Source organism: Pseudorca crassidens, chromosome 2 (genome assembly GCF_039906515.1).
Source record: "Pseudorca crassidens isolate mPseCra1 chromosome 2, mPseCra1.hap1, whole genome shotgun sequence".
Taxonomy (NCBI): Eukaryota; Metazoa; Chordata; class Mammalia; order Artiodactyla; family Delphinidae; genus Pseudorca; species Pseudorca crassidens.
The window spans coordinates 95673595-95689193 of NC_090297.1; the positions used below are offsets into that span (position 1 = coordinate 95673595).

The window sequence follows — 15599 nt, forward strand, 5'->3', positions numbered from 1 at the left end:
AAACTTATGGTTACCAGGGCAGAAAGGGGGAGAGGGATAAACTGGGAGATTGGGATTGACATATACACACTACTATATATACAATAGATAACTAATAAGGACCTACGGTATAGCACAGGGAACTCTACTTAATACTCTGTATTGACCTATATGGGAAAAGAATCTAGAAAAGAGTGGACATATGTATGTGTATAACTGATTTACTTTGCTGTACAGCAGAAACTAACACAACATTGTAAATCAACTGTACTCCAATAAAAAAATTAAAATACCTTAAAAAAAGAATGTAAAATGTTTCATTAATAATTTAAAAACATTGCTTACATGTTAAAATGATAATATTTTGGACATATTGAAATAACTATATTATTAAAATAAATTTTGCCTCTTTTACTTTTATAATGGAGCTAGTTGATAGCATAATTTAAATTATATACGTGGCTCTCATTTTATTTCTCTTGGACAGTGCTAATCCAAAGAGGGAAGTGCTTTTCTGGTACCATCCCTTTGCCTGCTAACCCACATGGAACATCCTTCAGTCCTCTTTCACACACATGATTTTCTTATTCCAGCTAGAAGAAATTAAACTGAATCGGTTATTTAGGAAAATGGGCTCACAAGTTTCTGGTAGAAAAGTTCAAAGGAGACACTCACAGTTCCTTTCAAGGATATCTTTAAAATCGATGGTGTAGGAGACCCACTGGCGAGTCAGGAAAGATTCTGTGAAACCCCAGATGCTGATGTTCATGGACCTAGCTCCAGGTTCTGAAGCCAGGCCAGTAAAGTAGATAGGCTCCCTGGTAAACATGTAGGTTTGCCAGCACTGACCCTCGTCTGTGGAGAACCTGAAACCACAATTAGAGAAAGATCATGAGAGAGGATCAACAGTTACGGGAATATCAGGAAACCACCGGCTGTTTGATAACAAATCAGAGAAAAACTCTCATATTTAGGTGATGGCTTACTATTATATTAATTTTTAACACCTATAGTTAACGGGGAAAAGGGATTCACTCAAATATCACAGAAGAAAATGCCTTTATAAAAATTCTTCCAGGGCTTCCCCGGTGGCACAGTGGTTGAGAGTCCGCCTGCCGATGCAGGGGACGTGGGTTCGTGCCCCGGTCTGGGAAGACCCCACATGCCGCGGAGCAGCTGGGCCCGTGAGCCATGGCCGCTGAGCCTGCACGTCAGGAGCCTGTGCCCCGCAATGGGAGAGGCCACAACAGTGAGAGGCCCGCGTACCTCAAAAAGAAAAAAAAAAAAAAAAAAAATTCTTCCAAAGGAAGAAAGGATAGTGACTCATGTAAGAATGGGCTTCCAAGTCAACAAACAGAAATTATATAATAAGAACTTGTACTTAAGGAGTCATTTCCCCTCCAGAGTGCTTAAATGCTCCCATAATATTCTTGTTGGGAGGGAGAAGAGTATTTTTTAAAAGTGACGAAAAGTGTTAGCTAGAGGGAGTCAGAGGAAAAAACAAAGCTATTTAATTTGAGTTGCTCTAAATGCAATCCTTTCAAGCACCTTCCCTACAGCTCTGTAGAATGCACTAATCTGAATCAGGGACTGTAACTTCCCCCCAACAAACTGACAAACATCCCACAGTTGCTCTCTATGCAGATAGTGTGGGTGGAGCTGAGCTCATGCATACTTAATCACATTGATAGGACGGCTGCTGTGCTCGATGGCTACAATGATGCCTCCGGAATCCAGGATGGTGTAATAGTGAGGTCCTTCCAGCATCTTCAGCCAGGAGTAACCCCCATCATCTGAGATGTACACATCTGGGATCATCACTGAGATGGCATCCCCCACGCTACCTACAACACAATCCACCATCTCATCAGCACATATTAGCAATGAAACAGAGAGGATTTACTGTCAAGAGAATAATTCTGAATGAGTTTATTCTGATTATTTCCCATCATGCCTCTTGTAACTGAAAAAAAGGCCACTGACAATTTGGTAAAGGGAGAAGTCATGTTGCTCTCTGATGAGAGTCTATGAAAAACCCACAGTATCATTATCTTGCAAGAAATTCTGCAGAGGATGGTAAAAGCCACGTATGGTGGTTTTCTCACAGGGCTCGACACTGTGACTGAGTTTCAGTGTGCCCAGCCACTTCTTCCTGCGGAAGTGAGGGTGGGCTGCTTACCATGGGCGATGACTATGCCAACAGCGTTAGGCTCTGAGAGTGGGGCCATTGGAACGTTTAGTTTCTGGGAGATGCTGTAGGAAGCGTGAATATGAAGGCTGCACTGTGGAAAGAAAGCAAAGCTTAGATTAAAACCAAAGGTGAAAATTTTTTTCTCATCTCAGAGAGTCTTCTAATAAGGTTTTGAATGTATTAACCCAGACTTCCGTGGGATACTCTTTTTAAAAAAAATTGTGGTAAAAATGACATACCATAAAATTTATCATCTTAACCATTTTTAAGTGTGCAGTTCAGCAGTGTTAAGTACATTCACACTGTTGTGCAGCCATCACCACCATCCATCTCTGGAACTTCTGTGTCCTGCAAAACTGAAACTCTGTGCCTGTTAACCGGTAACTCCCCATCCCCGCTTCCCCCGACGCTGGCAACTACTATGCTACTTTCTGTCTCTATAAGTTGACTAGTCTAGGTACTTCATAGAAGTGAAACCATACGGTGTTTGTCCTTCTGCGATTGGCTTATTTCACTTGGCATAACGTCCTTCCAGTCCACCCATGGTGCAGCATGTGCCAGAATACCCTGCCTTTATAAGACCGAATATTATTCCATTGTGTTTATACACCACATTTTGCTTATTCATTCATCTGTCAATGGACACTTAGATTGCTTCCATCTTTCAGCTATTGTGAATAATGCTGCTTACAAACATGCATGTTCAAATAACTCTTGAGACACTGCTTTCAATTCTTTGGGATACATACCCAGAAGTGGAGCTGCTGGATCATATGGTAGTTCTACACTTAACTTTTTGAAGAACCCTCATATTGTTTTCCATAGCAGCTACACAATTTTCATTCCCACCAGCAGTGCACAAGGGTTCCAATTTCTCCACATCCAAGTCAACACTTATTATTTTTTATTTTTTGGATAGTAGCCATTCTAATGGATCTGAGGTGATCTCTTGCAAATCAAAAGTTTTGATTTGCATTTCCCTAATAATTTCCCTAATAATTGGTGGTATTGAGCATCTTTTCATGTGCTTACTGGCCATTTGTATATTTTCTTTAGAGAAATGTTTATTCAAGTCCTTTGCCCATTTTTAATGTGGGTTATTTGTTTTTTTGTTATTGAGTTATAGGCTCAGTGGGATATTCTTGATTCTGAAATGCATTAGTATATTTGGGAAAAAACTATGCAATTATTTTGGCATGTGTAATCTGTCTTAGTTTACTTTATTCCTGCACTACACCAAAGCCTCTGATCAATATTTAAAGTATGATTCCACACAAATAAACTTGATGAACGCCTGACATACTTCAGATGCTGTACAAGATGTGGCGGTGATTTGAATAAGACCCAGTCCTGTCTTTAAGAAATATTTCTCAGAAACTAGTTGAGGTATAAAGCAGGATGAAAATTAGTGCTTTACAAGAGGTTCAAATTGGTTAAAATGTTAATATTATGCCATGTATATTTTACTGCAATAAAAAAAAGCTTCAAGCAAACTGCTAATGAAACGAAGAGCAATGATTAGTTCTAACTGAAGATGGGCACTAAGGATGGTTAGGATTTCCATTAACCCTAATGAACTGGGGGTAGGGGAGACAGGTACAACTTCCCCAGGAATAACGTGGGCAAGAGGCAGCTACATGCAGGGTGTTCCGGGAGCAGCAGAAGTTACAAGGGGTGTGCCAGTGATAAAATGGGCAATGACAATGAAAAGGCAGAAGATATCCTGACAGGGGAGGAGGGGACCTTCATTCGCCAGATCACAGGCAAAGGGGAACCACAAAGAGTGTTGGGGAGGGAGAGACACAGCAGCGTGAGGGTTTCAAGGTAAGTAAAGAGGCCACTGTACCTGCTCAGGCTTAAGGTGAGAAGGGCAGGTGCAGGGCAAGGCCAGGGCGGAGGGATGGAAAAAGGGGAGCAGGATAGGGAGAGACACTCCACAGCACTCATGAATACAGAGAAGAGAGAGGGTGTGACAGGGGTGGTGTACCAGAAAGCCCAGCTGGGAGAGCAGAGTGCATATCAGCCACAGGTACTCTGAGGAGAGCTTGGAATTACCAACACTGTCACTTTTGAAGAAAACTCCCAGGGTTCCACTAAGCTCCTCTCAAATTCTGTAAAAGTCAGACATAAAGCTTGTTTTTTGTTTGTTTTTCCTTTTTTTCTTGGCTGTCAAGACCTGTCAATCATGAAACCTGCGATCTCCTGGAGCAATGCGTTTGTATTTCTAGCTCTTGGTCTCTCCTCAGAGGGCTCATCTCCTGCTTCCACATGCCACACCGGGTCACCACCCATACCCACCGGCCACGTGGAGCTTTGGCAGAAGGGAAGAGACACCAAGTTCTCCTTCATTTGTTTCTGGCCAGTACAGCTTTGCACTGATCATGAATGGCTGGTCTATGGCTTTCTGTAGAATTCCTGAAGTTTCATAGCTGCCATCATGACTCCTAACTAATCACCGGCCCATCTGTCCACTATGTTTTCATTCAGCAGTTTAGTACAACACAAATTGTTAGCCTTCAATTTTGTTTTTCGTTAAAGACAAATAAGCCATAATATTTTGGTCTTTCTTCGCCGTTCCTATTTCCTACATCGTAGTTAATTTCAACCCCTCATTTCCAAATTTTCCACCTTTATCTGTAGACCCTCATCAAGTACAAAACTTCATTATTCAAAAGGCTGGCACTAGTAAGAGCAGAACAGAATGGCTGCTTTGCTCCAAATACATATGACAGTTGGAGTAAAACAAACCTCGTTCTTATTTTTTGCAGTAGCATCGCATTCACTGTTCTCAGGCTTCCTCAGGTGCTTCCACCTTCCTCCTTGGTCAAAAGTGATCATAGTCTGGATAGAATTATCTGAATAGGAAAAGGATGATATTAAGCCTGATACACTGGAAGCACCCTATTAAATTCAGTTTATCATTGCATAACTCTCTCCTAACAGAGACTATATAACACCGCTAGAACTCTGGAGTCCCACAAGCTTGTTACATCCAGTGAAATGGCTCAGTGCTGGTGAGTATGATATTTGAAAGAGGCTTCCCACCTGAACAGGATCCAACTGATCCCAGAAATCATCTACACTGATGCTCTTATAAAAAGATACCTTTATCTCCTTACCAGCACTAACAGGCTGACATCTATTCTTCCTCCTTGTTTGCTTGCCTTGGAAGTAAAATCTACAGTGCGAAGGCATTCTAATCGTGACTCAGACAAGGCCATGATACGGGGCTTGTTTTAGTGAATCTCAAGATTTGAATGTATCTGCATAAGTCTCAGTTAATAATTCCTAATTTTGTCTCTCTGCCACTCCATATCCTATCCCTCTTTTACCTTTTCCTTTTTTTTCTTCATGTGTCTTCCCCATTCTCTATTCTTAATGATATAAACTGTTGCAGGGTTAAATTCAAAGATATTATGCTTTGAGTTTCTCAAGGAGAATCAAAAAAGAAAGCAAATAAGGTAAATTTCATTTATTCAATAGATGTTTTATTGTCTGTCCACTATGTGAAAATTGCTGTAAGGCTTTGGGAATATATCAATGAACAAATCAGGAAAAAAAACTTTGTGAAATATATATTCTAGTAGGGTGAGGCAGACAAACACTAGACATTGTACATAGGTAAATTAGATAGTATGTTAGAAAGTAAGTGCTGTGGAAAAGACTTGCACAGCTAGAGGGGGACTGACAGTGTACGTGTGTAGGGGCTGGCAGACTGACATTTAAAATAGGATAGTCAGGGCAGGTCTCATCAGAAAGTAACACAACCAAAGGCTGGGAGGAGGAAAGCGTCAGCCTTGCAGATATCTGGGGAAAGAGAGAGAGCAGTCAGTGCAAATCTCTCAGCCACGAGTGTGTGATTCTGGTGTGTTTAAGGACTGGCAAAGGGCTGGAGTGACTACAGGAGAGTGAGCAAAGCAGAGAGGAGCTAGAAGTGAGGTCAGGGAGGAACTAGGGTGTCAGTATCACTTGGACTTTGCAGGGTCTTCACAAAGTGAAAACAAACATCCCCCACCTCCTTCCAAAAAGTGAATACATAAATAAACAAAACCTAAACAAATCTTTGTACTTTAGAGTAATGTGTTTACTTGTGCAACTGGGCCACAGTAAAGGGAAGGTCTGAGAACCAGTGAAGAGAACGCCAAGAGGAATCTCGGCTGGCTATCACTCCGCCCTCCACAAGGCGAAAAGCATAAGTGGTCTAAACTCCTTCCTGTAGGCCTGAACCTCCCAACACAGAAGGCTTATTTTATAAACAATGTAGAACCCCCCAAATCTTTCTTTCTGCCTGCTGCTGTTTTGCTCTTAGTTCTATTTACCATAACTTATTTAAAATAGAGAGCCAGAATTTACATGGATAGCCCTGTTGACTAGGCAAGCAACATTACTGGGGAGGATAGAATCCTCAGTTTCCCCAAAAGCCTCCACTCCCAACATGTTCAGCTGAAGGAGAGCTGTGCCGAGACCCACCTTCTGAGAGCACACTTGTCATGTAGACCCCACGGAGGGAGGTCACGTTGGTAAAGTCTGTCTCGCCACCTGTGGTTGTGTAGAGGTGTCGGTCCAAGGACTTGGAATAGACAATGCCTCGATCGTCCGAGGTAAATATAGTGCCAAATCCGGTATCTGGAATAGGCAAACAAACAAAAACACTAAGTCTTGGGAGGGAACAGAGAGAAAACAATAGTCTAGTCATACACATGACACATGACTGACTGACTGCACACATCAGCCAACTCTCTCCCTTCATGATGTACACGCAGACCTGAGAGTCAATCAAGGTTTGATACTCAAGATCTTCATGGCCATCTTTAATTCTAGTACCCAGCTTAGTGCCTGAAATATAGCAGATGCTGAATTTGTTGAATAAATTAATTAGATGTTACAGAAAAGCTCTTCTCAGTTATACTCTGGTGGCAGAGGCACTGTATTTAGCTTCATATCTTACACATCTTTTAAAATCTTTACACTCTAAAATAATGCTTCTCAAACTGTGGTGAAGGATCAATTTTAAGATTTCAATTATGTCACAAACTGATGCTTTTGTAAATATCACAAAAATTTATCACTAGAAAAATGAAATACAAAAGAAAGAAAAAATATAGTCCTTAATTTTTTTTTTATTATTAGAGTCAACAGATAGAAAATTTCTTTGTCAAAGGGCTGTAAGCGTTTCTAAATGCTCGCTCTTGCTTTCCATGCATATTTGGTAATAAAGAATTTGCAAATCAGTACCAGTCCTCCGACCATTCTTTGAGCAGCACTGCTCTAGAACACCTGGACATACTATACAAACCGCCTTAGAGGCTCAAAGCAAGTGGCCTTTTTAACAGAGGCTACATATCATCTCTAAGACACAGTATTCAGTAGGCCAGTAATAAATTCCTAGGGGTAAAAGGAAAAATTGACACGTAAGAAGGAAAGCTACTAAAATAGGGTTCAGAGCTTAAATCTCTGTGCTTCAAGGGTGAGCCATTGCACAGCTCTTACCTCCAGGTTCGTCTACATGCATGAACACCATGTCATCATTAGCTGCTAGAATAGAATAGAATTGTTCCTGCCCCACAGAGGGGAGCTGGGCCATGCTCCATGTGTCCCCTTGATCTGTTGACACATGAATCCTTCTTGTTGTATCCTGGAACAAATGCCAATATTTATCTTTTAAATTCTCTACCAAGATGCCATGTGCAGTGACACGAAGAGATACATTATTAATTATATGTATCATTATCCATTTCCTCACTGGGTACAACTCTTAAAAATGAAAGGTCCTAGTACCAATTACCAAAGCTATTTCTAACCTCTTGCAAGATCCAGGCACTGGAACAATCCATCCTACTGTAAGTAAGGTTATCCTGGTTTCCTCTTTGGCTTCTTCATTCTGGTGTGGCCCCCTAAGATATTAACCTCCCAACTTCTGACACGCCAATTTCCTTCAATAGAGATTAGGGTTTGTCGGGACCATCATTAGTTTGGCTCTATAGCCATTCGCATATGCTTGCTCAGATAATTCTTTTTATTTTTTAATTGATTAATTAATTAATTTTTGGCTGCATTGGGTCCTCGTTGCTGCACGCGGGCTTTCTTTAGTTACGGTGAGCAGGGGCTACTCTTCGTTGTGGTGCGCAGGCTTCTCACTGCAGCGGCTTCTCTTGTTGTGGAGCACGGGCTCTAGGTGCGTGGACTTCAGTAGTTGTGGCACGCAGGCTCAGTAGTTGTGGCTTGCGGGCTCTAGAGCGCAGGCTCAGTAGTTGTGGCTCACGGGCTTAGTTGCTCCGTGGCATGTGGGATCTTCCTGGACAAGGGCTCGAACCCGTGTCCCGTGCATTGGCAGGCGGATTCTTAACCACTGCACCAGCAGGGAAGCCCTCAGATAATTCTTAAAATGATGACTGCTGCATAGAAGTTTGGTCCCTTTGAGACAGTCCTGGCATAATCCAAAGAATTAGATAATTAAGGGTCTAGAAAATGGAGATGAAACGCAGGCTTGGGAGATCATGAGGGAAGTCAAAATGTGACATGTCTCCTCTTTTTTTTTTTTTTTAACATCTTTATTGGAGTATAATTGCTTTACAATGGTGTGTTCGTTTCTGCTGTATAACAAAGTGAATCAGCTATACATGACATGTCTCCTCTTTAAGGAAGGCTCTCCGAACAGCCATGATGGAGGGAACATGCCAGCCTGGGAAGAGGCCAAGGAGAGTCAGAAATTAATATAATGAAGCTGATTAGGGAGTATTTAGCTGTTAAAAGGAGTCTGTTGAGGAGGCAATTAACACATACTGTCTGATAAATAGTTTAAAATAGCTTCTAGACACAGTTTAGCCAGGGCACAAGAATTAGTCCCAGAGCCTCCTTATGTTAAATACTCTTCAGTGACAAGTACATTTAACTTATTTTTCTAACTCACATCTTAGATGTTTACTGTGAATCTTACTGTCACTGTTACAGGTAGAAACTAGAGTTCAAAAGCACACAGCAGAATTTTAATTTTGTAACAGTACAGTGTATAGGCGACTACCTCTGGAATTAGACAGTCTGGTTTCCACCAGGGTTCCACCTCTGGGTGACCCTAGACAAGTTACTCAATTTCCTCAAATAAAAACCGAGATAACAGTATGAACTTATAGGGTTGTGGGGAGGATTATTATGAAAGTGCTCCAGGGCGTGATCTGTAGTTACTATGTGTACTTCCCCATCTCCAGTTCTCTCTGAACCCACTCCAATCAGCCTTTTAACTTCAGTACTCCAAGGAAACTGCTTTCATCGAGGTCACCAACAACCCATACTTTTCCAACTCCAGTGGATAATTCTCAGAACTCATCTAACTATACATTTCAGCTGAGTTTAACACAGCTGACCACTTCTTCCTCCTTGAAACATTTCTTTCAGTTGGCTTTCATGACATCACCTGTCTTGTTTCCCCCACCTCACTGGTCCCTCCCTCGAAGTCCTCTTTGCTGACTTGAACAGTCTCTTTCCAACCTTTCCCTGCTGGGGTGATTCAGGGCACCAGGTGCTCAGCCCTCCCACCTCTTCTCGACTGACTCATTCCTCCACAAGATACCATCTAGTCACATGGCCAGATGAGATTATACCATATGATTACACCATATAATTTTGGAAGATTCATATACCCAAGTGTTTACTTGACATTTCCACCTAGATACCTAATAGGCATCTCGCATCCAAAGCTGAATTCTTGATTTTCTTCCCACACACTTGCTTCTCCTGCAGTCTTTGCCATCTCAGTAAATGGCACCACCATTCACCCAGTTGCTCAAGCCAGAGACTCTAAAGTTATCCTTGGTTCATCTTATTCTCTCACAATCCGCATCTCATCCATCGGCAAACACTATTGGCGATACATTTGAAAATATATCCACAATCTTACCATGTCTCCCCTCATCCACTGTTAACAGCCTGGTCCAACGTACCATCTCTCTCACTGCTGCTCCTGCTGCTTCCATTCCTGCCCCATGAGGCTATTCTACACACACCTATTCTGTCAGAAGAGACAGCCAGTTACGCCATTCCCCTGCTGGCAACCTTTTCACAGCTTCGCAGCACGTGAAGAATGGAAGCCAAGGTCTTAATCACAACCTACAGAGGCCCTGTGCGATCTGGCCACTGGCTGCTCATCTCTGGACCACCCTTCCCTATGCTCCAGCCATGCTGCTCTTCTCACTTTTCTTCAGTATTCCAAGCGTACTCCAGCCTGAGGGTCTTTGCACTCACTGATTCCTCAGCCTAGATGTCCATGCAGCTGTGCTCTCACTTCAGTCAGGTCTCAGAGAGCCCATCCAAACCACCCTATCTAAAACAGTGCTGCTCCGGGACTTCCCTGGTGGTCCAGTGGTTAAGAATCCACCTTCCAATGCAGGGGATGCGGGTTCGATCCCTGGTCGGGGAACTAATATCCCACAGGCGGCGGGTCAACTAAGCCTGTGCGCCGCAACTACTGAGCCCGTGTGCTGCAAACTACAGAGCCCACATGCACTAGAGCCCGCACGCCACAACTAGAGAGAAGCCTGTGCACCACAGTGTAGATCCCACGCAACGAAATAAATACATAAACAAACAAACAAATAAATAAATAAAACAGCGCTGCTCCAATTCCCGCCTCTTTCTATGTATTCACTCTGCTTTAGGTTTCTTCACAGCTTTAATCATTACCTGATATTATATCATATTGATCAGTTTAGTATCTATCTCCCTACTTGAATAGAAACTCTGAGAGCAGGACATTTATCTGTTTTGTTCACTGCTATATTCCCAGAACCTATATACCTAGTATATAGCAGGTACTCAATTAATGTTACATATTTCCATTATCTTTATTGAATAATAAAGGCAAGTAGATTGCTTTTATCAGAATCCATGTCTGAGTAAAGCCCAAACACTGGGTCTACATATCGCAAAACAGATACCAGAATTCAGTTGGTGACGCAGGCCAAAGTACAGAGGATCCCAGAAGAGTCAATCAGCCTCTATAAAAAGAACCACCTCCAAATCTTACGGTGATATTAACTATGCAAAGGGCAAGTAACTCCATCAGTACCTGTAGTGAAAGCTACCTATTTGAGGCATAATTTATTAAATATTGCAAGAGGCAAGAAACTCCATCAGTACATGTAGTCAAAGCTATCTATTTGAGGCATATTTACAGAAACATCAGAACCCACAGAGAAGAGGCAAACACCCACCTTATCAGCCATCACAGAGGCAAAAAGGAAACGTCCCCCAAGACCAAATGAGTAGATTTTCACACCAATGGTTTTGAAGCTTTTTCCCAAGTCTGAAGTTCTCCGTAATTCCAGTGCCCCAAGGTCAGCTTCTTAAACAAGACAAAATATTAATTAAAATTTCACTTACTTGTGAGCCTCTAGTTCAAAACAATTGTTTTAGAATTGTTCTTAGTTTTATAGCAAAAGAATTTTTAATCTTATGCATGTTAATCAGGTAACAATATAAAAGGATAGAGAATGAGACACAGGAAATTCACAGTTGGGTTTTATCTTTATACATGTGAGGTTTTATATTGGACAGAAAGACAGTTTACTTAATTCCAGTACAGTGTTGCATAAAAACACCACAGCATCCTGCTTTACTTTCTTCACAACACAGTTTGCAATTATCTTATTGTATTTTAAGTTGTCTTGTTTGAGTTTCGGTTTTCCTGTTGATCATCCAACATCCCTACTTGAACTGAGGCTCCGTAAGAGCAGGCCTTGGGTGTCTCGTTCTCGCCGTCCTGAGAATGGTGTTTAGCATACTACTGCAGATGCTCAAATGAATGGATAAACGAAATGAGTCCGCTGAATGAATAAATGAAAGATTACGCTTTCAGCTTCGAAACTGTGCCGCTGATTGGAAAGCCAGCGGCTTCCACCTACACAAACACAATCCATGTTCTTTGGCAGAAATCACTATGCATTTCAATTTGTTGTTTGTAGCCTCATATTTACTTTATGTAAATACACTGCTAAAATTAAGTATACTGTCTCTGTGTATAGCCTTCATTTTTTATTTGATCGAGGCAGAGTATAGTACTTGGTTGTTTGTACTTTCAAGATTTTAAAAATCACTAACAGCTAGCTATCTTTAGCTATCAAAATAACAAGAGAATGGAAACATCTTTGATGCTTCTACCTCTTACAACCCAGAATATTCTACCATGAATGGACACCAGGACACTCTTTTCTGGGACTAAAATATACTTACTGCAGGAGCCATTCACATAGGTGGTAAAGAAGATGGTGTTTTCTGATCCCCTACAGTGTGGCAAAGACAGAGAAAAGACACGGTTCAAGACTGCTAACAGACTGCATCAACCTTAGTCACTTAGTTCCAAGCACGTCTAATAAGGGTCACCTATGGGTACCAGCCGAAACAGCCTCCTTGGATGCTGTACACCCGATTCTTTCACAGCCTCACATCAAGGTTCCCACAGTCTGGCCCCAGGCGTTTTCCACACGCCATCACTTCTTTATGTGAACTCTTCCAGCCGGTCAAACGGGTCTCCTTACACTCTCCAAACCTGCCTCTTGCATTTGCTCATATCATTTCCTTCTTAAAACACTTTTCTCTCGTGTGACCAAATCTTACCCTCACAACCTTCAGGCTCCAGGTTAAAATCTAACTCTTCCATGAAGTGTTCCCTGTCACTCTAACTGGAAGCCTTCTTTGGTGCAAACTTCTAGAGCAGTGGTTCTCGACCAGGGGCAATTTTGCTCCCAAGGGACATTCTTGGTTGTCACAACTGGGGGAGGGGGATTGTTACAACTGTTTAGTGGGGAAAGGCCAGGGATGCTGCTAAACATCTTGCAATGCTCAGGCTTTCCCCCCCGCAACAAAGAACTGTCCAGTCCAAACATCATTAGTGCTGTGGTTGAGAAACCCTGTGCGAGAGCCCTGTGCTACTCTGTGTCAGCCACTTGGCACTCCTTTGTCTCCTGTTTGGCTATTTTAATTGCATAGTGTTTGTCTTATCTCTCCTACTACACTACTGCGTTCTTCAGGGCAGGTACTAAGTTTTATGCTTTGTTGTTTCCCCTTAGAACCTAGTTCAATGCTTTGCATGAACTAAATAATTTAGTTCTTTCACCTCAAATAGACAACTAGGTCAGAGGTTGAATTATTTAAATTCTAACTTGGAAAGGGAGTTTCCAGGGAACTAGATTCAGACCTTGATAGTACTTATAGATTAGCACCAGCAAAAGGTGCTGGGTCTCAGACACAGAGGACAAACTAGTGGTTACCAACGGGGAGAGAGAGGAGGGGAGGGGCAAGATAGGGGTGGGAGATTAAGAGGCACAAACTACTATGTATGAAATAAATAAGCTACAAGGATATGTTGTACAGCACAGAGAATACAGCCAATGTTTTTTAACTATAAATGGAATATAATCTATAAAAATTTTGAATCACTATGTTATACACCTGAAACTAATATAATATTGTAAATCAACTGTAACTCAATTAAAAAAGGGTGCTGGGTCTGAGCATGTTCTTTCAGAACTTTAGATTGTAACTTCCCAGAAACCAAAGATCTAAAAGGTGAGTAAATAGTTACCAGCAGCCCAGATCTTATATTTAGACACCATGAAGAGAAACAAGTTACAAAAGTAAAAAATCTTGTATAGGATACAAAATAAAATACCATTTTAAAATAACTTTTTAGTTTTAAAGATGAGTTTTCTATTTATTTCTTTTAGCTTTACTGAGGTATAACTGACAAATAAAATTGTAAGATATTTAAAGCATACACTGTGCTGATTTGATATACAGATGTAAAGGTGAGTTTTAATGATCAAAATTATTATAGTCTTATTTGAACACACCTTACATATTTTAGGTCTATCAGGAGCGAAATAATTTGTTAACTTTGTTAGTTTAAAAATTCCTTCCTGATAAGACCATATAAGATATAAACACAATTAATTAAAATACATAAAATTAAAGCAGATGTGGCACGTGTACCACAGTGGTGCTGTAAAAACCTAATTTAACCAGCATTTTCTAAAAAAGGACGCTTTACTTAAGCACCATTTTTAATAGTTTATTTTGGTAGACATACTTGGCAATGTCTATATTACACATTTCCCTATCTCCCTAAGTAGAGGACATTAAATACTGAACTCTTCCTTGGGATTACGGACCATCGTCGTCAACGTCAACCGTATGAAACGGTAACAGTGTTCCTATTGGAAGTTACTGAGGCCTGTGTGTTCTCTTGACACAGCACTAAATCCTTTCATCCCGTTGCGTTCTCTGTCTGCCTACTCTGAGAGTTCTCCTGCCTCCATGTGGCTCCCAGGCAGTGGACTCTCAGGCTGGCCTGTGCTTGCTGTTCACACTCAACATGCCCCACCTCTGGCAGCAACCTGCTATCAACTGGGAAACCAGATCAACAAACTTGCTGAAATTAGTCAAAGAGAAAGAAGAAGGAGGCTCTAAACAAGGGTCTGAGCCTAATCAGAGTTTTGGAGGTATGAAGGCTCATAATTCTTGCTCAACCGTCCCCCCAATTCCCCAAACAAATCTCCTTTCACAGAAGGAACAAACTAAAGCCCAGAGAGGTTAAGCCTCGACTAGCAGCCGATCCAGGTTAGAACAAAGGTGACATGACTCCCAAGTAGGAGCCTCCTCCCTCCCTCCATCGTCTGTAAGCCGGGGTTGGGGAGGGGCACCGAGAGAAGTCAATGGATTTTGGTGCACGGACAGTGTGACTCTGGCAGTCGGGAAGCTCTCTGAGCTTTCTTCCTGATGCCTCACTACATTCCACATAACTGAAATGGATCTCTAGAGGAGATCTCTGTGTGCAGAGAAGTATGTAAGTCCCCACATCAACGCTGTACTTCATGCTCTTGCAACTGATGTCACCATTTACATAAAATCAACCGTTTGCAGGCAGCAGCTACTCAGTAATGTGCCTTGTTTTATACTTTACATTCTAAAACTTAGTGAGACTAAGTCTTCTTTCCCAGAAGAATCAGAAGCTCCTCCAGGTCAAGGTCTGCGGCATACCCCTCTCTCGCATCCCTTATGGCACCCTGAAGAGTACCCGGCACATAGTAAGTGCTCAATATTTATTCCTGTGACTTCTGGCAGCACCGTCAGGAAAGGTTTAGGGCCCTGCACAGATGGAATGTTCTGTTACTCACCATTTGGCCAAACATACTGCTTTGTGGATTTCTTCCCATTTTCCCCCAAAATTCTTGGACACCCACAGGCCATTCTGAAAGATTATAAATGACTTATCAAAATTCCAGCTTTATCCTGTGCAGCTGCTTGTATGACCTTTAATAACTCATATCCAATCATTCAGGACAGTAAAAACACACACTGAAATTCCATCCAAGCTTCCTGAGCTCCACAGACACACACACGGTTTATGGGGGCCCTTTGGGGTCTTGCAAGTTCAGAA

General features: G+C 41.8%; 1 protein-coding gene across 5 annotated transcripts in view; it reads right to left on the reverse strand.

Moving 5' to 3' along the window:
* SORT1 (sortilin 1) overlaps nt 1-15599 on the reverse strand; it is a 73790-nt gene that overhangs the window by 13838 nt on the left and 44353 nt on the right. For 3 of the 5 annotated variants that reach the window (XM_067727135.1, XM_067727137.1, XM_067727140.1), the window contains exons 6-14: nt 15337-15410; nt 12395-12444; nt 11377-11507; nt 7661-7805; nt 6641-6796; nt 4919-5025; nt 2159-2261; nt 1655-1823; nt 655-845 (exon numbers count right to left, since the gene is read on the reverse strand). In XM_067727135.1, the coding sequence (XP_067583236.1) occupies nt 655-845; nt 1655-1823; nt 2159-2261; nt 4919-5025; nt 6641-6796; nt 7661-7805; nt 11377-11507; nt 12395-12444; nt 15337-15410 (1126 nt within the window). The remainder of the gene's footprint in view (nt 1-654; nt 846-1654; nt 1824-2158; nt 2262-4918; nt 5026-6640; nt 6797-7660; nt 7806-11376; nt 11508-12394; nt 12445-15336; nt 15411-15599) is intronic. The other 2 variants (XM_067727136.1, XM_067727138.1) reach the window with 1 other exon arrangement.